General features: G+C 41.1%; 1 protein-coding gene across 1 annotated transcript in view; it reads left to right on the forward strand.

Moving 5' to 3' along the window:
• The window catches only part of PKHD1 (polycystic kidney and hepatic disease 1 (autosomal recessive)), a 443812-nt gene that overhangs the window by 125291 nt on the left and 295046 nt on the right, over positions 1–23475 (forward strand). The window contains exon 37 of the mRNA XM_010863025.1: positions 7471–7627. Within this exon, the coding sequence (XP_010861327.1) occupies positions 7471–7627 (157 nt within the window). The remainder of the gene's footprint in view (positions 1–7470; positions 7628–23475) is intronic.

Genomic DNA, 23475 nt, shown 5'->3' on the forward strand with positions numbered 1-23475 from the left:
CCAAAATCACTGCAGATGGTGACTGCAGCCATGAAATTAAAAGACGCTTACTCCTTGGAAGGAAAGTTATGACCAACCTAGATAGCATATTGAAAAGCAGAGACATTACTTTGCCAACAAAGGTCCGTCTAGTCAAGGCTATGGTTTTTCCTGTGGTCATGTATGGATGTGAGAGTTGGACTGTGAAGAAAGCTGAGCGCCGAAGAATCGATGCTTTTGAACTGTGGTGTTGGAGAAGACTCTTGAGAGTCCCTTGGGCTGCAAGGAGATCCAACCAGCCCGTTCTGATGGAGATCAGCCCTGGGTGTTCTTTGGAAGGAATGATGCTAAAGCTGAAACTCTAGTACTTTGGCCACCTCATGTGAAGAGTTGACTCATTGGAAAAGACTCTGATGCTGGGAGGGATTGGGGGCAGGAGGAGAAGGGGACGACAGAGGATGAGATGGCTGGATGGCATCACCGACTCGATGGACGTTGAGTTTGAGTGAACTCCGGGAGTTGGTGATGAACAGGGAGGCCTGGCGTGCTGCGATTCATGGGGCAAAGAGTCAGACACGACTGAGCGACTGAACTGAACTGATAGTTGATTTACAGCGTTAATTTCTGCTATACAGAAAAGTGATTCAGTTATTATATATATAGATAATATATACATGTATTTACATATATATGTATAATGTATATATGTATTATACTGTTCAGTTGAGTTCAGTCGCTCAGTCGTGTCCGACTCTTTGCGACCCCATGAATCACAGCACGTCAGGCCTCCCTGTCCATCACCAACTCCCTGCACACAAAAACGTTAGCCATTATGAATAATCTTTAAAATTTCATATTTCAGAAATTTAAAGTAGTGAGGGTAATGTGTAGGTTTTTCAGTTGTGAGGTGAGTGATACTGTAAGTCACACGTCTAGCACTGTGCCTGGGGCGTAGGAGGCATTGGTCATGGAATGGTCTTCAGGCTTATAATTCAGAAGAGACGTTACTTAGGGAGATTTAGAGATTCAAGTGGAAGAGAAGATGAAGAAAGTTTCTGCAAATTTGTTCGGTTTGCAGACTGTACTAGTTCCTTAAGCTCAAGAGTGCTAAAATAACTTACCTGGATGAGGCACCGAGCTAATATCAGTATTGTTAGAGAAATCATGGCATGTAGGATGTTCACAGAAGGGAGACAGAGGCTGGTGAATTGCCCGGTGTCTAACAGGGACAAAGTTAGGTGTGAACTGGGTCCCAGTTGCTGGCAGAAGGTGTTACTGACATTTCTTTGAGTCATCGATGTGCTGGGCAGTGTGTGTGTGTGTGTGTGTGGGGGGGGGTACTTTCTGATGTTATCTCATCATCGTGAAGGGTTTATAAGCACTGAGAAAAGAAGTGATCACTGAGAGCAAGCATGAGCCCAGTAAGAACAAATCATGCCAAACTAATTTAATTTCCTTTTTGTTCCCTAAGGAGTTATTAGTTTAGAGGTCAGGGGCACTATTTGTAATCCTGGATTTGTAAGTGGTTGGCTTTTCCTACAATGAGCATTTTTTGGGTTTCATAATCAGCTGAAATAATCTCAGCCTGTGTTAATTTATATATAGTGTCCAGGTTGAAAAAAGGAAAGGTAATTAACACACTGGATTTCACCTGGTAGGCAGTCTTTACCAGAGTTAGCCATCTAATTTTCTGAACTCCCATAGTACCTTGCTTATACTTTTAATTATTGAATTAATCATGCTTTATATTAATTACCAAGCTATATATCTTTTTTCAATGATAACACAAGCACCTTAAGAACAAGGATGAGGTCACATGTATCTAAAAGAAATACCTTTACACTAGCTCATTCAGGAAAGGTTTGGGATTTTAATTGGCCACCATGCAAAATATCACCCAATATTATAATGCAATTATTAAAATAGCCAAGACTCTTAATAGGGAGAGCAAGTGTTATTTAATAAATGGTATGAAGTCATTTCACTATTTGGGGAAACAAAGCTAAGATAAAAAATAAGGATAAATGGAAAACTTCCCACCACCCATAAATTCTAAATTAGTTCAGGATTAACATACAAATGTAAAATCCTACAAATCAAGAAGAACACACATTAGAAGTGCTGTTTGTGTCAGAATTAAAGAAAGGAGTCTTATGTGTAAAAGAATGGGGGATGTTACAAAAGAAAAGGTCTGTACATTTGGTTTGATAAAAATTTAAAACATTTCTATGTAAAAGATCACTGAAAAAAGTAGAAAAAACCTGCAGCTTCATATCAGATTATCTTAGTTATGAAAACAATATTTTAAATTATGGGTTAGCGATTATGAGCTCACAAAAGAGTTGAGTATTCAAACATATTTTGGCGGTAAGTACTATGTGCCAGGTACTGTTGTAGGTACTGCGATACAAGGGCTTCCCTAGTGGCTCAGAGGTAAAAAAAACACGCCCAGCAATGCAGGAGAGCCGGGTTTAATCCCTGGGTTAGGAAGATCCCTGAAGAAGGAAATGCAACCCACTTGAGTTTTTTTGCTTGGGAAATCCCATGGACAGAGGAGCTTGGCGGGCCACAGTCCAAGGGGTTGAAAAGAGTTGGTCACAACTTAGGAACTAAACAACAACAGTAACTGGAATACAGCAGAAAACCAAGATGTTCTCCTGAAGCTTACAGTCAACTGGGGCTTAAGTAACTGTGAACAATACACAATATTTCAGTGATGGTGAGTAAGTTCTTTGGAGAAAGCAGAGCTGTGTAAAGTGGGGAGAGACTGTCAGTGATAGGGACCTGTCTTTTCCTATTTCCAGGATTAGTTTGCTGAAGCAGGCATTCTGGGGAGGTGTCAACTAGTTCCTTCTTGTCTTTGTCATCCAGGAGACACTGTTGCTAGAAAGATCCCCACACCCTGCCTGCTCCACCATCCCTGCTTAACACAGATGCTCGCAAATAGGTCTTTGCTCTGCCTGGTGTTCCAACTTGCTGATCAATGATTTCTCTCAAGGTAACTCTGGTGGTGTTGCAAATACATTTAAGGTGACACCTAAGATTTGCAGACACTGCACATTCCCTGAAGTTCAGAGAAGTGCTGACAAGCTGTAAAGGAAAAAACAAATTGCGTTCTCTTCTCGCTGAGCCAGGAAAGTTTTTGCTTGTGTTTTATTTGGTTTGGGGTTTTTGTTTTGGCTTATTTGGGGCTGTAGGTTCTGAGGTAAAAATGAGGTTGTGTTCTGAATAGTTTCCAAATCTTTATTTTTATCCCCCCTCATATGCCCCCATATGCCCATAGGCAGATATTCTTCATCTGCAGAATGGGAATGAGTGATTTGTTTATCTCGAAGTTGAAAACCAGAAATAAAGGCTGAACTCCTTGGGGACTATGGTAGAAAGAGGTGTAATTTGGTGCAAGTGAAACTTGCATTGACCTGGGAGTTGAGTTGGTGGCACAGAGCCTGGCTTGCACCTAAAACATTACATTGGTATCAACTGAGAGTTTTTCAAATGTATGGACAAGAAGTCTTTTTAATGATACTGTTGGCATTCTTTTTTGCTTGACTGGATCAAAATGATAGGAATGGAAGGATAAAGATGTTGGGAAGTGGGCCACCTCCTCTGTCTCGTGCAGTTATTGCCTAGGAAGCCCGTGGAATGGAATTATACTACCATTGTGTCTGCTATGAAAATATAGAGCTAAAATTCTTATAGTGGCATACATATTACCATGGATTCCCTGACAACTTGAAATCGTGGAGATAGTTGACTCTTCTACTTCCCAAGGTGCTGTCAGACACGTGAGGGTCCATTAATGTTTTAGGCCTTTTAGTATTTAGTCATTGTTTTGTAATAGGCATGAATTATCAATAACATTGTATATAATTTCAAGATATCTTTATTATGGTAAAGAAAAGTTTTGGGCAGAGAGAAGCTTAGATCTTTTAAAAGTTAATGCTTAGCATTGATAACTATTTGAAATGTACTACACTGAATAAAGGGCTTCCCAGGTGGCACCCACCTGCCAATGCAGGAGACATGAAAGATACATGTTTGATTCCTGGGTTGGGAAGATCCCCTGGAGGGGGCATGGCAACCCACTCCAGTATTCTTGCCCGGAGAATCCCATGGACAGAGATGCCTGGTAGGCTACAGTCCATAGGGTTGAAAAGAGTTGGACGTGATTGAAGCGACTTAGCACCTATAGCACATTTTATAAATATATATGTGTATATAAATATATATGTGTATATAAATACATATGTGTATATAAATACATATGTGTATATAAATATATATATACACACACATATATACATACATTGTATATATAAGGCTTCCCTGGTGGCTCAGAGGTTAAAGCGTCTGCCTGGAATGTGGGAGACCTGGATTTGATCCCTGGATCGGGAAGATCCCCTGGAGAAGGAAATGGTAACCCACTCCAGTACTCTTGCCTGGAGAATCCCATGGAGGGAGGAGCCTGGTAGGCTGCAGTCCATGGGGCCGCACAGAGTTGGACACGACTGAGCGACTTCACTCATACTCATTGTATATACAAACACACTCACACATATATATTCTTTTACAGATACTTTTCCATTCTAGATTATTCAGTTCAGTCGCTCAGTTGTGTCTGACTCTTTGCAACCCCATGGACTGCAGCACGCCAGGCTTCCCTGTCCATCACCAACTCCTGGAGTTTACTCAAACTCATGTCCATTGAGTTGGTGATGCCATCCAACCATCTCATTCTCTGTTGTCCCCTCCTCCTCCCCAGTCTTTCCCAGCATCAGGGTCTTTTCCAATGAGTCAGCTCTTCGCATCAGGTGGCCAAAGTATTGGAGTTTCAGCTTAAGCATCAGTCCTTCCAATGAATATTCAGGACTGATTTCCTCTGGGATGGACTGGTTGGATCTCCTTGCAGTCCAAGGGACTCTCAAGAATCTTCTCCAACACCAGAGTTCAAAAGCATCAATTCTTCGGTACTCAGCTTTCTTTATAGTCCAACTCTCACATCCATACATGACTACTGGAAAAACCATAGCCTTGACTAAACAGACCTTTGCTGGCAAAGTAATGTCTTTGCTTTTTAATATGCTGTCTAGGCTGGTCATAACTTTTCTTGCAAGGAGCAAGTATCTTTTAATTTCACGGCTGCAGTCACCATCTGCAGTGATTTTGGAGCCCCCCAAAATAAAGTATGTCACTGTTTCCATTGTTGCCCCATTTATTTGCAATGAAATGATGGGACCGGATGCCATGATCTTAGTTTTCTGAATGTTGAGTTTTAAGCCAACTTTTTCACTCTCCTCTTTCACTTTCATCAAGAGGCTCTTTAGTTCTTCTTCGCTTTCTGCCATAAGGGTGGTGTCATCTGCATATCTGAGGTTATTGATATTTCTCCTGGCAATCTTGATTCCAGCTTGTGCTTCATCCAGCCTAGTGTTTCTCATGATGTACTCTCATATAAGTTAAATAAGCAGGGTGACAATATACAGCCTTGACGTTGTCCTTTCCTGATCTGGAACCAGTCTAGACTATTACAAGATATTGAGTATAGTTCCCTGCGCTATGCAGTAGGTGCTTGTTGTTTATCTGCTTTAGATATAATAGTGTGTTTCTTAATTCCAAGCTCCTAATTTATCCCTCTTGAGCTTTTGGGTCTGTTCTGGTGGCATGGAAGGAAGCTCCACCTTAAACAGCTCTAGGCTGAGAAACTCAGTCTGAAGTATCCTTTTTTAAATAAAGGGATAGGATTTCTCTAGAGTCCTTTCCATCATTGATCTTCTAGAAATCCAAGTGTTTTGCTTTTCATATATTTTGTCATAGTGAGTCGGGACTGATTTACAGATAACCTGGTTTGCCGTCTCTGGAGTTGTCTTTACCATCTTTCAATCTTTCCCATCTTCTCACCACTTTATTCCACTCCAATTTCCTCCTGTCACCCCTCCCCACTTTCTCTTTGTGGATTGTACAGGAGTGAATTAAAGTATTACATGAATGTAGAATGTCTAGCCTTATAAGGAGATGTTTCTGTATTTTTACCTCCCTGTGCCTAGCTTCAGTGTGAGATCAGTAGAGTGCAAAATTTCCCTTCTACTTTTTGAGTCTGTGGATGCTTATCCTGTGGGCATGTTTCATACAGCTCACAACAATGCTCAGGTACCACATCTTTCCTTTTTCTCCATCTTGCTGAGACTACTTATCACTGTGCTGAATGCCTTGCCATCTCTTAAATTGGGATGACTCATTGACTTTTATCTCCTTTATAGATGCAGAAAATGAAAAGATCCTACTTTTCCTTATTCCCAAGCTTTGTTGGTGGTGAGGTTCAGTACAATCTGGGACTAGAGAGTTGGGGGTCAGTATACCCTCTGGAAAATCTATTGACTCTTCTAGGAGCACATTTCTCTATTTTCTGTGTCTGAAACACTCCAGGGCACTGTTCTCTGTGGAGGTGCAGTTATTGGCATTATAAACATGCCTCGCCTTCCCTCATCTTCTCTCATCTGCCTCTTAACACCTTACCAGAGGACCTTCTAGGCATCTATTTTATAGGAACCGGGGCTTCTCATTAGGTTGGAATCTGGGTGGGAAGAACTGTGGGGAGAGAGGCATGCACTTGTCATCTGTATGACCTTGAGCTAATCACCTTTTCCGAGAGGATTTCACTATATTCATAGAATTACAGTTCCATGGCTGCGCAGGACATGTAGACCTGTTCACTGCCTCTTTCATGAGCCAGAAACTGCTTTCTGTGACTTTCACATCCTTCGTTGGAAAAGCACATGACTTCACTGTGACCATAAATTAACAGGGAACCAAGAGCTCTGAGAGGGAGATTGAGTGGGGTGAAGGGTGTTTCCTCCTCTGGGCTCCTCACAGTCCTGCTCTGGCTCCTCCCTCAAAGGTTCTGGGTTGTCATCTAAAGTCAGCTGGTGTTCTTGCCATGCATGAGCTTTGCTGCCTGGGATGCACTTAGCACAGAGGGAAAGGCAGCAATAATATCAAAAGAGGCAAAGTAGGAGGATGGGTCTGAACACATGGAGAGAGGAGTTTTCCTATAAAACAGAAATGCTTGCAGTAGAGCCTGTGAAAAATGGCACCAATTACATAAAGTGAAATGCCACCCATTTAAATTCTCTCTGTTCCTGACTATTTATGACGTTTTGTCCAAGACTCGATACATGTCTCTACAAATAAAAACTGGAACCAGTCCCATCTGTTAGGTATAAGGGGGCTGTGCTGGGGGAAAAGGTAAGAAAACATTAGCAGCATGTCATTGGAGAACTCCAGAGGCTGAACACAGAGGCCCTTCAGTTACAACTTTGCCCCTTCCGTATTTTCCTCTTTTGGAGTTAGTTGTAGGAAGGTGATTCATTTTATTGAGAGGTTTAAAATTAAATTTAAATTAATTTGAGTTTAAGGAGTTTCTATTTTGATGGATCACCCAGACTATCCTGATTTTAAATAAAGCAAAATAAAATAACAAAACCTGTTTTCCAGGGCAACTTTATCTTTCAATTCTGCGGGAGGTGGTCCAGGGCTCACAGCTGGTTTCCCCAGAGACCGCCACAAGAGGGCGACAACGTCACGGTGGAGAAGGGCCAGCTGCTTCTGTTGGACACCAACACCAGCATCCTCAACTTCCTCCACGTGAAAGGTTCGTGGAGTTTGGATATGGGGGTGGCATTATTACATATGATCCTGTTATTTTAGAGGCAGGGATCCGGGGGACATTTTGGATAAGGTCCAGCACCTGGTTGACAATTTATTCTCAGAACAAATTGAGATTTCACTATGAAAGGAAGAAGTGGTCAGAGGGTTCAAAACGAAAGCCTTTTCTTTTGACTCTTAAAAACACAGAGCTTGATTATTTTAGTTTTTCAAGTACAAAAGGGTGAACAGTGTTCTCCAAGAATATGCTTCTTTATTCAAGCCCTTTGTATGCATGCTTGTCCCTGGCAGCACCCACAGTATAGCAAAAGGCTCTGAAATCAGTTAATGCTGCTGCCTTTGAAATTCCCTGCCGAGAAGGCAGTGCCTTCAGGCTTTTACCCTGTTGTGGTTTTGACTTCCTGGTCCCGTGGAAAGTCATATAAATAGGCTTCCTTATTGCAAAACCGGCCACATAGCTCTAGGGTCTGGGAATTTGGGAGAGATTGAGAATTTACATTTTAACTCCTCCACCCCACCACCAAGTGACTATGTCAGTTTTTTCTACCTCCTCATGCATTTGTTTCCTTATCTGTTAAATGAGAATAAAAATCATTGCCTACTTCAGTAGTAGATAATAAGGAATGGTTATCAAAGGGACTCTTGTTCATCGGCAAATGAAAATTACTTGGGAAATGTGATTAGTTATGGAGATCTATAAAACAGCACCAAAGCACCATTCTTTACTATAAATATATTTAACATTTATAGGAGCATTTGTTCTTGTTAAAGTAAGAGGGTGGCTATATGAGGGAGAATAAAATATTTTCCAGGGAATAAGCTGATGGAGTGTGACTACCCATCTCTTAAAGGTGGACTCATTAAGAATTTTACATTCTTTACTCTGGAAGCTGCTTTTTTCCCCCTCTGGCAGCAAGGAGAAGTTTTCAGGCAAATCACTTAATTAGTACCCTTTAGGAAAAGGGTCTGTGAGCTTGGGTTCCTGACTTGTCTTTGCGGTGTGTGCGTGTGTGTAGCCAGTGGCTATGGGGAGTGCTGACTTATTGACAGCTAGCAGCTACCTAAGGACTGGCAATGACAAAGGAAAATTACAGACTTCAAGTCTCAGCTCAGGGAAAAGATGCTCTTTTCAAGCCTTTAACCAGGACTCTCACCACAGGAGTCAAATTCTGTTGGAGGATGGGATGCCCGTCAGGCACTCTATGGTCTTTTCCTAACCTTGATACCATTTGGGAGAAGTTTCCAAGCTAAAAGTCGTCAAACTCAGCCCATCTGAGGGTCTGGATTTCCTAATAGTCCCCGGTAAATGTTCCATCAAGGAATGGTATTTGTCCATAGGGCCAGAAACTAAAGATGGAGAAGAGGCATCAGAGGGAAAGCAGAGAGTAAGGGGAAGGGCGAGGCAGGTGGGTGCATAACCTGACTTCCACTCTTGGAGATTTCAAGATCCAAGTATCCCAGATACTCGCTCCAACCTGTCACCTTTCAGTAGTGGTTTTTCTAAGTATTCCTGGTTCAACACTTCACTCTCATTATTTAGTATAAGTGACTAGGTTTAGAAGGACAAACAAACCCTCATCCTGTGGAGAGGGAAAGACTGTTGTGTGAAGGGTCTCCCCTCTCTCTTGGGAAGTAGGACCATTGGTAGGATTGTGAAGGTAAGCAGTGGACACCAGTTTCTGTACAAACTGGAAAGTATGAGACCTGGGAAAGGACACAGATGAAATCTGGTGCAACAGATGACTTGTGACTACTTACTAAGTGGCCTAGGAAATCTGTATGAGACATGAGAAGCAGTGAAGTATAACACTTAATACAAATAATGTGCATTACTACTAAAGAAAAAGTAGTTAGGCAGCAAGTATAGAAGAATCAAATGTCTAGTTATAAAATGTGTTGTAAGGATTTCCCTGATGGTCCAGTGGTTAAGACCTCACCTTCCAAAGCGGGGGTATGGGTTTGATCCCTGGCTAGGGAAAATTTCATATGCCTCATGGTCAAAAAACCAAAACATAAAACATAAACAATATTGTAACAAATTCAATAAAGACATTAAAAATGGTTCACATAAAAAATCTTAAAAGAAAATAAGATAAAACATGTTGTTGAAGGTAAGGTAGGATGTGGATGGGAATAATCCGAGTGTCCAGGATGTAAGATTAGAGTTAGTGGAGAGGCGGTGAAAAGCATGTCTTTGTCCCTGAGACAAGTTTTGATTGTGTAGATATCAATATATGCAAAGACTCGAAGTGGGAGGGACTTCCCCATCTCACTCGGTAGCCAATGCATGCGTGTTCAGTCACTCAGTCATGTCTGACTCTCTGTGACCCCATGGACTGTAGCCCACCAGGCTTCTCTGTCCATGGGATTCTCCAGGCAAGAAATACTGGAGTGGGTTGCCATTTCCTCCTCCAGTGGATCTTCCCATCCCAGGTATTGGACCCATGTCTCCTTCGGCTCCTACATTGGCAAGTGGATTGTTTACCACTGAGCCACTTGGGAAGCCAGTGGCTCAGGCCAAAAATCTTGGCAGCATCCTAGACATCTTTCTTTATCTCATATCCCATGACCAATCCATCTGTGACTCTTGTTGGCTGAATCTCCAACATGTGTCCCATTGTACCAACCTAGTCCTAATCAACATAACTTTTTGGATGAGACCATCTCAAACAACTTCTTTGTTGCTTTCTATGTTTCTAATTTTTTGGTGTTCTTTAGTAGCAGGACCCAAGTTTTTATTTGGGGCAGCAGTATACCCAGCTAAAATGCTGTATTTCCTCCTCTCCTCTGTGAGTAGACAGCCTGTGGCAAAAAGCTGGCCAGTGAGCTGTAAGGGGAAGCATGCCGCAGGACACCTAGCACGTGTCCTAAAGTAGGGCTGACCTAGTAGGAGGCGAGTCCAGCTTGTCCCTCCTGCTTTCTCGTCTCTGCTTCCTGGAATGTAAATATGATTGCTACATTTTTAGCTGCCGTCTTGGACTATGAACTGACACCTTAGAATGGGGAAATAGAAGAATGGAAGACATCGGGACCATGATGACTTTTGAGTTGCATACTAGCATGGCACCTGGGGCTGCCTACCTCTGAAGTCACTTTTGTGATAGAAAAATATGCCTTCATGTGTTTAAGTAATTGGTATTTGACTTTTATGCTGTATAGTAAAATAACCCCCAAAAACTTATTATCTACATCCTTTAAAATATGTCAGATCTTATCACTTCTTTTTTCAACCTACTCCTACCTCAATGGCTTCTCATCTCATTAGGAATAAGCTTCACACCATTATTAAACTTCCAGTCCCTTCATTGACCTTGTCTTCCTCATTCACTCTGATCCAGCTCTTCTGTGAATATACCAGGAACACGCCTGCCTCCAGGCCTTTGCACATAATGCCCTTTGCCTGGAATATTCTTCCTCCAGATGTTCATGTGACTAGCTCACTTATTTCATTCTCTGTTTGAGAAAATGTCAACTTATTACAGAGGACTTCCTGGCAATCTTTTCTAAAATTATAATAATCCTATTACTCTATCCTTTTCTTTTGCTTCACTTTTCTTCATAACACTTACCATCACCACATGACATACTATAAGTTTACTTGTTGATATACAGTCTATTTCCTCTGCTAGGATAAGCTCAAAAAGGCAAAGGATTTCCATCAATTATTTACTGCTGTCTCTTCAGTGTTTAGGACCGTGCCTGACCCATGATGAGGGCTCAAAACACATGTACTGATTGTTGAGTGGATGGACGATGAAATGGTGCAGAGTTCAGGTCCTGGATGAAATTTAAGAAGTCTCAGATAAATTTTAAATCCTTGCTCTCTTGAATATCAGTTTTCTCATTTTCTGTAATTTACTTTTACTCTCCTTAGTTGTACATGTGAAATCCATCTATATACATATGTACATATATAGACATAAATTTAGTATATATATAAATAGTCACCAGAGACAGGTACATAAATTTACATATAGTCACATACATACACATATATATACATATACACATCTACATAAAAAAGTATATCTTCATGAGTTAAAATCCACTGCTAAGTTATTTTTCTGTTTCTAAAAGGCATATGAAGAATGCTTTCCCTGGGGAAGAGCTCCAGCTCTCAACTCTGGTTGAGATGGCATAGTTCTAAACCCCTTGGTCCGTAACAGGTCTGAAAGTACTTGAAGGATAAGAAAAATCCAACAGCAGTTCGCTCTCTGAGTATCTGTTACTATCTTTTTCATACCCGTTCATGACCAGAAAAATAGCTCTGTGACATTTTCTTTGTTCTTGGACACCATCTGTGGGATGAGACAAAGCATGAAAGATTTCAAGCCAAAAAATAATGACTTCAAAAGATTTTAGCAAACAAGATATTATAGTGAAAGTACTTTGTAAGCCATTTCTACAGTATTGTGAAGAAAATGTTCTACATAAAGTATGTACACACTTTGAAAAGATTAGTGCTAAATTGAAGTGTAACTAGATCACCTGAGAACTGCATTTGGAACCATTTAATGTAGATACGGCACCCTCCATATTACTTTTCCGCTCACGGAAACCAGAATCCTAATATATACAGGGACCAGGCTTCTCCGTCAGGAAAACTAACACTTATACATATGGCCCTTGAGAATTCTGAACTTAGCTGTGCCTTCTGTATAGTTCCATGTATAAAATAGAACTTTTTTTTTTCCTTAAAAGCATAGCTTATAGTAGAAAGGAGGATTATATAAATTTCTTTGAGACAGTTGGAAAATGGCCCCCAATGACTAAGTTTTCACCATTATTTTTGCTGCTGTATATACTGATTCCTGAACTTTTTGGGAAAATGGCACATTATTTTGTGACCATGATAAAAGCTTGAGCTCTCTCTCTTAATATTTCATGTTAATTAGTGAAGGACCTAGAACTTTTGCTTTTTACCATTTCAATTTCTTCCCTCCATTCCTCTTTTTTTTTTTAAAAACTATTTTTTAGGGGGTACTGTTCAACACAAAAGAGAATTAACCCAATCAATTAATACTAATGAGCTGGGATGGAAATAGGCATATTGCCTTGATTTAGTTAATTATATTTTTCGTTCTTTTATGTTAAGATGCCCAACGGCCATAGGCATCGCTGAATTAAAATTTATTATTTTATTCCAAGTAATTATGATGAGCCATAATAACAAAGACGGAACGTTGCCCTCTCGTCTGTGTTATTATGCATTCTGGGCAAGGATTTGGGGCTTGTGGTCTGTCGCTGGAAAAGCATCTTTATTTTCTGAATGAAGCGATGACTCTGTCCTGGTGGTCAAGCCACTTGATGTCAAGTGGCCTAGAGCTTAATGATTAATAAAGGGTCAATTAGGGGAAGATGAACTCTGGAAACCTCTTGTCCCTTGATGTTGGGCTGTCAAGAGGAAGATGTTCTGTAGTTTCTTATTCAAAGTGCCATCACTTTACAAGGCTGGAGCAGAAACTTGTGCTGTTTAATAGCACACTGGCATCCTTTCACATGATTTTCTATTTCTTGGTCTAGTGGTGTATACAAAGCAGTTAAACGCTTGGCAGGATTTTGAGCCAGAGAGAACTGAATCTGAATCTGGGCTGTGCTTCTTACTGGCTTCTGTGACCTTGGGCAAGTTGCGCACTCTGTGAGCCTGAAGTTTCTGCTCTTAGAGTAAGACCTGTTTTAGTAACAGCAGTAGTGATAGCAAATTGCTCACATTTATTGCTTGCTGTTGTGTCGCCAAACTACACTGATCACCCAACTCCTGTGGATGTTTTGGGGACTAAATGAGGGAATGTTTCTAAAACCCTAAGCACAGGGTCTGGGCCAGCGTAAGGATTTGATTCATGTTAGTTGTTTCTTTTGGATTGCAGGGGATAACCAAAGAGATGGCTGGATGTCAGGCCTAGGTTGCAATTTTATTTACAGCTAGCGGTTGCTTCTATATACAAAGCAAACTGAATTACTGAAAGAATTAGCTGGGCAATGAAGACCTCAGATGACTTTTGCCTCCGTTATCTTCAAAAAGCATACTAAAGTGTTTTTTCTTTCTAACAGCAAGGAGAGGGAAGGATACAGAGGTGGAAGCAGCAGTTATTCACTAGGTTGCCTCTGTTCTCCTTGGCATTTTGACTTTGTGGAAGAAGGTTTTCTGGTGCAGTTGGGAATGTGGTCTTGCTGGCTCAGACGGTAAAGATTCTACCAGCAATGCAGGTGACTTGGGTTCAGTCCCTGGGTCGGGAAGATCCCCTGGAGAAGGAAATGGCAACCCACTTCAGTATTCTTACCTGGAGAATTCCATGGACAGAGTAGTCTGCTGGGCTACAGTGCATGGGGTCACAAAGCGTCTGACATGGCTGAGCGAGTAAGATTTTCATTTTCACTTCACTTTCACAGTTTTGAGGACACGCAGATCATTTTAGTCTGTTACACTGGGGATTTCTATAGTGTAGCAATGCATATTCTTGGTTTATTGAGATGAAGCATCTTCTCTTGGCCAGGTTCATTGTAGAGTTTCTTTTTTAAAAGATTAAAAACAATTTTATTGAGGTATAGATGACATAATGTAAATTTCAGGTGTACAGAATAATGATTTGATATTTGTATATGTTGCAAAATGATCACTACAATAGTCACGACAGATAGGTACAAATATTTTTCTTGTTTGGTGGAAACTTTTAAGATCCATTCTCCTAGCTATTATACTTTCAAATATGCAATACAATATTCCTAGCATATAAAAAAGCAGAGACATTACTTTGCAGACAAAGATTTGTATAATCAAAACCATGGTTTTTCCAGTAGTCATGTACAGATGTGAGAGTTGGACCATAAAGAAAACTGAGCACCAAAGAATTGATGCTTTCAAACTGTGGTATTGGAGAAGACTCTTGAGAGTTCCTTGGTCTGCAAGAATATCAAACCAGTCAATCTTAAAGGAAATTAACCCTGAATATTCATTGGAAGGAGTGATGCTTAAGCTGAAACTCCAATACTTTGGCCACCTGATGAGAAGAACTGACTCACTGGAAAAAATCCTGATGCTGGGAAAGATTGAAGGCAGGAGGAGAAGGGGATGACAGATGATGAGATGGTTGGATGGTATCACCAACTTGATGGACATGAGTTCGAGCAAGCTCTGGGAGTTGGTGATGGACAGGGAAGCCAGGTGTGCTGCAGTCCATGGGGTTGCAAAGAGTTGGATACGACTGACTGAACTGAACTGAACTGATGTGCTTCAGTTTTGGTTAAAGACACTTGTGACTAATGAAAGCCAAAAAAGATTAAAAAAATTTTTTTTGAATTGATAATGAAATGAAGAGAGTGCTTTAATTAATTAAATTCAAAAAATTGCCTCGACTTTTATTGTCTTAAGTTCCTTTTTGCACTGACTGCATATATTAGCCTTTTGATTGCATAACACATGCCTAGAGAACTTTCTTTATGTGAACAATTTATAAACTATGTCAGTATTTGCATAGTAGTTCATTCTTTCCATCTGAAGTTTCCATGGCCAACATTGGTGATCCCGATGCTGGGAAAAATTAAAGGCAGGAGGAGAAGGGGACGACAGAGGATGAGATGGTTGGATGGCATCACTGACTCGATGGACATGAGTTTGGGTAAACTCTGGGAGTTGGTGATGGACAGGGAGGCCTGGCATGCTGCAGTCCATGGGGTCGCAAAGAGTTGGACACGACTGAATGACTGAACTGACTGACTGATTATTAACTGTAGTCACCATGCTGTACATCACATCCCCGTGCCTTATTCATTTTATAACTGAAGTGTATACCTTTTGTCCCCTTTCATCGATTTCACCTACCCCTCAACTGGCCACCTCAGGCTAACATCAATGTGGTCTTGATATCTGTGAGCTCAGATTTGTCTGCTTTTGTTTGTTTGTTTGTTTTTTAATTTCCTCTGTAAGTGAGGTCATATGGTATTTATCTTTCTCTGACTTATTTCACTTAGCTTTACGCTCTCAAGTTTCATTCATGTTGTTGCAAATGGAAATATTTCATTCTATTACATTTTATCACTAAACAATATTTCATTGTCTCTCTCTCTCTCTATATATATATATATATGCAATATCACATTTTAATTATCCATTCATATATTAATAGGCATTTAGGTTGTTTCCATACCTTGGCTATTGTAAATAATGCTGCAATGAACATAGAGGTGCATATATCTTTTTGAAGTAGTGTTTTGTTTTCTTCAGCTACATACCCAGAAGTGGAATTGCTGGATTATATGGTAGTTCTATTTTTAATTTTTTAAGGAACTTCCATATTGTTTTCCACAGTGGCTGCATCAACTTACATACCCACCAGCAGGGCACAAGTGTTTCCTTTTCTCCAAATCCGCCCAGCCTTGTTATTTGTTGTCTTTTTGAGACTAGCCATTCTAGCAGGTGTGATATGGTATCTCATTGTGGTTTTCATTTGCATTTCCAGTTTTATACCGATATTGAGCATCTTTTCATGTACTTGTTGACTCTCTGTATGTCTCCTACTGTTTTTTCATCCTCATCAAGGTTTGAAGATTTCAGAGCGAGGTATTAAGAGCTATAGCCAGCACAGCCTTTTTATCCCAGGTTTTTAACTTGATTCCTTTTCATTAGAACCAAACTAGGCTCAGTTTCAGTAGATGCATGCTTCACAAAATGCTTTACAATGGAGCAATCTGGAAATGCTATGAAACAGGGCTTCCTGCGATATCTGTGTGGTGTCTCTGTGCATCAGGACCGTGGGAGTCATTGGGCACCTTACCCCGTACCTGCAGTTTTAAGACTTCATCATAGCAGCTTGGATTCAAAGGAAATCCATCGAAGGCATTTGATACAAATGAAATAAGCTGCATTAATGTTTTTTTCTTTCTTTTCCTAACTCTATAATGTCTCCGTCAACATGGGAGGGCTTTGTGGGCTGATACAATTTGTTTCAAATGGATATGTTTAAAATAACATGTAGCAATTGGCTGCAAAAGGAGAACTGAGTGAACTGACTTCTTGCAGCTGAACTGCAGCTACCCTTCAAGGCAGGAAACGGGATGACTATGTACAGATGGTACAACGTGGTTGTCTGGGGTTTGCTCAGCAGACTAGGGGCCTCAGTTCAAATGTGAGGCAGTCTCGTGACTCTCCTGTGGCTTTGGGTAAAGTTCTGGGCCTCAGATTAGTGCATAAAATGGAAATGATGATGATTCCCTCCCGTTGCAGGAGGAGAGTGGCTTGTATAAATCTGTTGGCTGTTAATTTTTTTGAATTAATAATGAAATGAAGAAAGTACTTTAATTAATTATATTCAAAAAATTGCCTCGACTTTTATTGTCTTAAGTTCCTTTTTGCCCTGACTGCATATGTTAGCTGTTTGATTGCATAACACATGCCTAGAGAACTTTCTCATCCGTAGCCCCGAGTGGGAAGCGTGGTAAATGGGTTAGAAAACTTTTTCCCCATAGTTTCAAGCATGCTCCTCAGAAGGGCCTGGGCTACACAGTGACCTTAAAAGGGGAAGTCAGGTGAAGTCAGCAATGGAAAATACTCACCTAAATTCTGGGAAATCCATCCTTAACTCCCTTAATTTTGTGCATTTCTATGTGTCAGTCTTTTCCTGGCAACAAGTTGGTATTACTCATTTTATGAGGGGACCTTGCTTGTATCCAAAGCTAAGTGGGCCAGTGATAGAATTTTTAATAGGCTGAGAACATGATATCATTCATATATATATATATATCATGTAACTTTTTTATGAATTAGTTTTATATAAATTATTTAAAAGCTTAATATTAGGGTGTGTTGTTACTGCCCTTTACCTTTTGAGAAGGTGCAATCTAGGCAGGTAAACTTAAGAAAAAAAGGATCCAGGTCCGTTTTGGCTCAGTATTGCCTGGACTATTATATCTTCATGTATGTAGTTGTTCAGTCACTCAGTCGTGTCTGACTTTGCGACCCCACGAACTGTAGCACGCAAGGCTTCTCTCTCCATCACCATCTCCAGAGTTTGCTCAAACTCATGTCTACTGAGCTGGTGATGCTGTCCAACCATCTCATCCTCTGTCGTCCCCTTCTCCTCCTGCCTTCAGTCTTTCCCAGCATCAGGATTTTTTCCAATGAGTCAGTTCTTTGCATCAGGTGGCTAAAGTATTGGAGCTTCAGCTTCAGCATCAGTCCTTCCAATGACAATTCAGGGTTGATTTCCTTGAGGATTGACTGGTTTGATCTCCTTGCATGCTGAGGGACTCTCAAAAGTCTTCTCCAACACCACAGTTTGAAAACATCAGTTCTTCAGCACTCAGCCTTCTTATGGTCCAACTCTCACATCTGTACATGACTTCTGGAAAAAATGATAGCTTTTACTATGTGGACTTTTGTTGGCAAAGTAATGTCTCTGCTTTTTAATATGCTGTCTAGGTTTGTCATAGCTTTTCTTCCAAGGAGCAAGTATATAGTATGTGCATGCTGCTGCTGCTGCTAAGTCACTTCAGTTGTGTCCGACTCTGTGCGACTCAATAGACGGCAGCCCACCAGGCTCCCCCATCCCTGGGATTCTCCAGGCAAGAACACTGGAGTGGGTTGCCATTTCCTTCTCCAGTACATGAAAGTGAAAACTGAAAGTGAAGTTGCTCAGTTGTGTCTGACTCTTAGTACATAATAGGTACTCAAATGGTTGTTGAATGACTGAGTTTCTGACCTGAAGAGTCAGATTCATGTTGGCTGTGAATTTTTCTGTAATCAGAGTCCTTCCTGGTATCCTCAAATGTTAGTGGGTTAGTCCAGACAGTGACCAATTTCATTTAGTACTTGTGTATCAGGAGATCAGAGACAAAGGCTTTTTCATGTGGGGGACACTTGGCTCTGAAACCCCTTATTTCTCCCAATCAGACATGACTTACTTTATTTACCTCCAGAGAACAGTCCCAGACATACTTGATTAGCCTTAAATGAAAGATAAGCTGTTGCTGTGAGAAAGGACATGCTTTCAGTAGATGGGCAGACAGACAGATAGATAGATATTAAACAATTTACAGTTTGTGTCTTGACAACTTGGATATTGTAACATGAAAAATGCTATTGAAAGGGACCAGTCCCTTCCTAGCACAGAAGCTACAATATTTTCAGTAACAAAAGATAAATATTTCAATCGTCCTTCCTTAAGACCCTTCACGGACTTTCTATTAGCCTTTTGCGTCAGGTTTGAACTCCTTGGTGTGGTTTGCAAAGTCCTTCGGGACTTGGTCTCTCCTTACCTTCTCTACCTCTTTTGTTGATTAATGATTCTTGCATCCTCTTTGTCCATACTGGGAGTGAAGTTGGAAATCAGGGATGCTTAAATAGCTAGAATTTTTGTGCAGGTTAAATTATACCAAAGGCAGCTTTTCATTACTGTCATTTCCCATGTACTGTAATATTCCTGGGGGTCAAAGGCAGGATGTACTCTCATTTTTTAAATAAATACTATGAGAAATAACTGTTATCATTCACTTATAAAATTATCATATTGTAGGCGAATCATTGTTTACAATATTCAGAGAATAATTATATTTGGAACCTTTTAAAGTTAAAAAATAAAATTAAATTAAAAAAATTAAAAAAAATTAAAAAACAAAAAAACACAAAAAAAATAATGATTTTTTTAATTGAACAATATTTGTTTTACAATGTTGTGTTGGTTTCTGCCAAACAAAAAAAAAAATATCAGGCATAAATAACTATATGTGTCCCCTCCTTCTGAAACCTCCCTCCCCAGCCCCCAACCTTTTAAATAAACAGATTGCTGAGAGAAATGTATGAGGTTTCATGACTGGTTAAAAAAAAAATGTGATTGGGTCAGTGCTAACTGAATTTTGATACAGAGAAGGAAGGAGATTATTTCAATGAATGAGTAACTTGGTAGTGACGGAGATTTTTGCCTGCCTGGAAAAGACAATTTCTTCTCCCCCTGTTTTCTCCTTTCTTTCTGAGGTCTTAAGTGACCTTTTAGAAACCCAGCTAAGGGCCTTCAGAGTTTAAATATCAGAAACTTTGTTGGTAAAAGAAAATTTTGATTTTCTGGAGGAGGAATGGAAATCAAGGTTTAGTGAAGCAGTAATTGATTACAATATAAACAAAGGCACTTATTTACATCTGAATATTTTGAATTCCTTTAGATATTTCTCTTCCATTATATGTTTACCCTTTGTAATTAGTATAGAATTAATTAATAAAAAAGATAACTTCATGATTTTTAAGTTTTACAGAAACAGTAAAAGGCTGAGTCATCATCTTTTTAGGTTATCTGTGAAGTTGACCAGTTCACTAAAACCAGGGAGCAATGAAACTTGGAGCAATGAAACTTCACTGTGACCTTCTGGAAGTACTGACTATATTTTTTACACTTTTATCATGGCACCTAGAAGAAGGACTAGGAAATAACAACAAATGTTGGTTGAATGACAAAGTGAATTAATCTGCAATTCCAGTCTTGTATTTCTCAACCTGTTTTAGACAGCGGACACATGGAACAAGCTTAATTAACCTAGAACAGTGGTTCTCCAAGTGTGTTCCCTGGTCAGCAGCAAGAATATCACCTGGGAACTTGCTAGAGATGCACATTTGGGGACCCCGTAGCAAATGTACTCTGGGGGTGGGGTGACACCTCCAATCTGTCTTTTAGGACCTCTGGGTGATTCTGTACACTCCCTGATAGCTCAGTTGGTAAAGAATCCCCCTGCAATGCAGGAGACCCCAGTTAGATTCCTGGGTCAGGAAGATCCGCTGGAGAAGGGATAAGCCACCCACTGCAGTGTTCTTGGGCTTCCCTTGTGGCTCAGCTGCTAAAGAATCTGCCTGTAATGAGGGAGACCTGGGTTCGATCCCTGGGTTGGGAAGATCCCCTGCAGAAAGGAAAGGTTACCCACTCCAGTATTCTGGCCTAGAGAATTCCATGGACTGTACAGTCCATGGGGTCGCAAACAGTTGGGCACGACTGAGCAACTTTCACTTCACTTCACTTCAAGTTTGAGAACTACTAGCCTGAAACAACTTGATGCCTGCTGATGCAGGAGACACAAGACTCGAGTTTGATCTCTAGGTCAGAAAGATCCCCGGAGTAGGAAATGGCAACCCATTCCAATATTCTTTTTGGAAAGAAAGAATCCCCTGGACAGAGGGGCCTGTCGGGCTACAGTCCATGGGGTTGCAGAGTTGGACACAACTGAGTGGAAGCATAAAATAAAGCCTAAAACAACAAAGGAAGCCATAGAGGACTGTCTGGACTGGAAACCATTAACCTGGTCCAGCTACTTTTTTCCCAAAGGCTATGCGACCCTTTGCAAAGGGCAGTGGAAATCTTGCTGGCTGCATTGAATGTGCCTGTCCTGAATGTGGAATTTTAGTTAGATACACTTGTCTCTCCTACCAGGGAAATCTGAGCTGATGAAAATGATTCTCCCAACTGCTATTGTTTCATGGCTCTGTGTCAGTGATTTTATTTCCGATATGTTTTCTCCTCCACGTTGCCCATTTTGACTAGCACTGCCAGGCTAATTAAGGAATTAGTATGTGGCACCCATTCGAGGAGGTGTGTGATTCTCTTTCTGCATCCTGAGAACATTTTTGCAAACACTTTCTGGTTCATATTTTCTTTTTTTAATCAGGCAGAGACATTACAATTAAAATACCGTTAAAGTGATTCTGGCAAGTATTGCAATAAGCATGTTTTTTAATTAAAGGAAGAACAGGGGGATGCATAAGCAGCCTCAGCTAAAGGGGAGAATTTCCTCCGATATCTATTTTAATTGAAATGAAAAAAAGACTCTGGAAAAGCAGCAGCAGCCTGTGTGTGTGTGTGTGAGACTCCCAGGTTGCTAGGTTGAGGTGTTCTGTGCTTGATTAATTAGTAGCCAGCCAGAGAGTCCATTGCCTTTGCCCCCAATCCTTAAAGCCTGATTTATGCCTCACCTCCCCCATGAATATGTGAGAGCCCCGGCATCTATTTCCTGAGCTGCTAGTGGATAGGATTATGGAGCGTGCACTGAGCTCTCGGGGGCTCTCGTTTGCCAGCCAAATTGATTTTCCGCCTCTCTGGCCGGGGACAAGCCCACCTCGAAGGCTTCCAGGCTCTGCTCCAGTGGATCAGGCACAAGCCTAATCCGGATCTCACCAACAAAGGAAGCTGTGTGCATCCCCATCAGAATGCAAGCTCTGAGCTGTGGATACCTTCCTTGAATGCTGGCCTTCTCTTCTTCCTCACCTTCTCCTGACACCTACCTGCATAGCAACAGAGTTCTGAAGGGTACAGTAGGGTGAAGCAGAGCACCCCAGCTCTGCCCCATCACTCAGCCCACACTCCTTATCCAGGGACAGCAGGACCCATCCATCCTGAATGTATGATCATCTCTAATTCTCCAGGGGAAGAGAATTCCATAGGCTCCCCCTGTGGAATAACTGGAAAGGTAACACAATACAGGATGCTAAAATTTTTAAGGAATTATTCAGAGTTGACACAAAAAGCTGAATGGAAGCTCATCTATGTGGATAAGCAAGCTGGATAATTTACATCTGAAAATTTAGGTAGTTCAAGCTTTGAGTACATGAATAATCTAGTTTGGTGACACAGATTGATCTAATGAATTGGGGATTGTCAGCTTTCTCCCTGCATCTTGCCTCCATACATCTCTGGGTTTCCTTCTGCTTAAAATGGGAGTCATTCTCCCCAAGTTCATTCATTACCTGGCACGTGTGTCCTAACCAAGTGTATTCTTTCTCTGCACCCTTTGCCCTCAGATCCTCCTCAAAGTGACACTAACTTTGCCATTGTCATCTGCCACCTTCCTAGTTCTTAAAGCTCTTCCAGGAACCCATCCCAACCTTTTGATTCCTGTCCAGTTTACTTGTTTCACTGACTGACCCGAAAGAATCATTCTACTTCTTCTCTTTAGTCTAGTTTGTAAATACTAGATGATAGTCTTGTCTCTCTTCTGCTCTCACGCTACATGTCTGCCTAGGGAGACCTCATTCTCTTCTATAACTTCAACTCCTATTTATCTCACAAGTATTTAGTGACTGCTTTCCAAGCTCCCCGTATGACAGGCGCTGTTCTAGGAACAGGGGCTGCAGCTGCAAATTAAACCTGGACTGTAAGAGAATAAAGTTGTATTACATAAGCCAAAAAAAAATAAAATAAATAAACACACCCAAATTCTTGTTCTTTTGGAGTTTATATTCATAAGGAAACAGTCGTATCGCATTTTGTGTTAGATGCAGCAGGGGAGAAGGATCAGGAGCTGGGCGGTGGTTTGTGATGGTTGGGGGATTTGCACACAGTGAGGGTAAAGGCTGTGCTTCAGGGGAGCGAGGGTCAGAGTGGCAGAGGACTGTGAGCTGGGGGGAAGAGATGGGGGAGAGGGGGGCGGAGAGGGCCAGCCCTGCTGGGTTTGGTGGGCTTTGACTCTGTGTGTGGTGGAAGCTGTTGGAGAATTCCCAGCAGAGAGGTGATGCGATGAAGTTTACATTAAAAATCACATTGTTGTTTTGAGAGTAGACCCTAGGGTTGGGGCAGGGGCAGAGCAAAGAGCTGAGTTACAAGGCTCTATGGTTACTTGGAGATGAGATGTGACTTAGATCCCAGTGATGGACGTGCAAGTGGTGAGAAGGGGCTGGATCACAGGGATGTTAGGGAGGAAGAATGCACAAGATTTCTTGGAGCCTCCGTTGTGGTGTGTGAGAGAGTAAGTGTGGCCTCTAGGACTTTCAAACTGAGCAATGGGAGGGATGGAGTTGCCATTTAAGGAAATGGGACAAGACAAGGAGCTCACTTTTTGGATGTTCTAAGTCAAGAAAACTTTGAGACA

The sequence above is a fragment of the Bison bison genome, unplaced genomic scaffold (assembly GCF_000754665.1).
Source record: "Bison bison bison isolate TAMUID 2011002044 unplaced genomic scaffold, Bison_UMD1.0 scf7180017864487, whole genome shotgun sequence".
Lineage (NCBI taxonomy): Eukaryota > Metazoa > Chordata > Mammalia > Artiodactyla > Bovidae > Bison > Bison bison.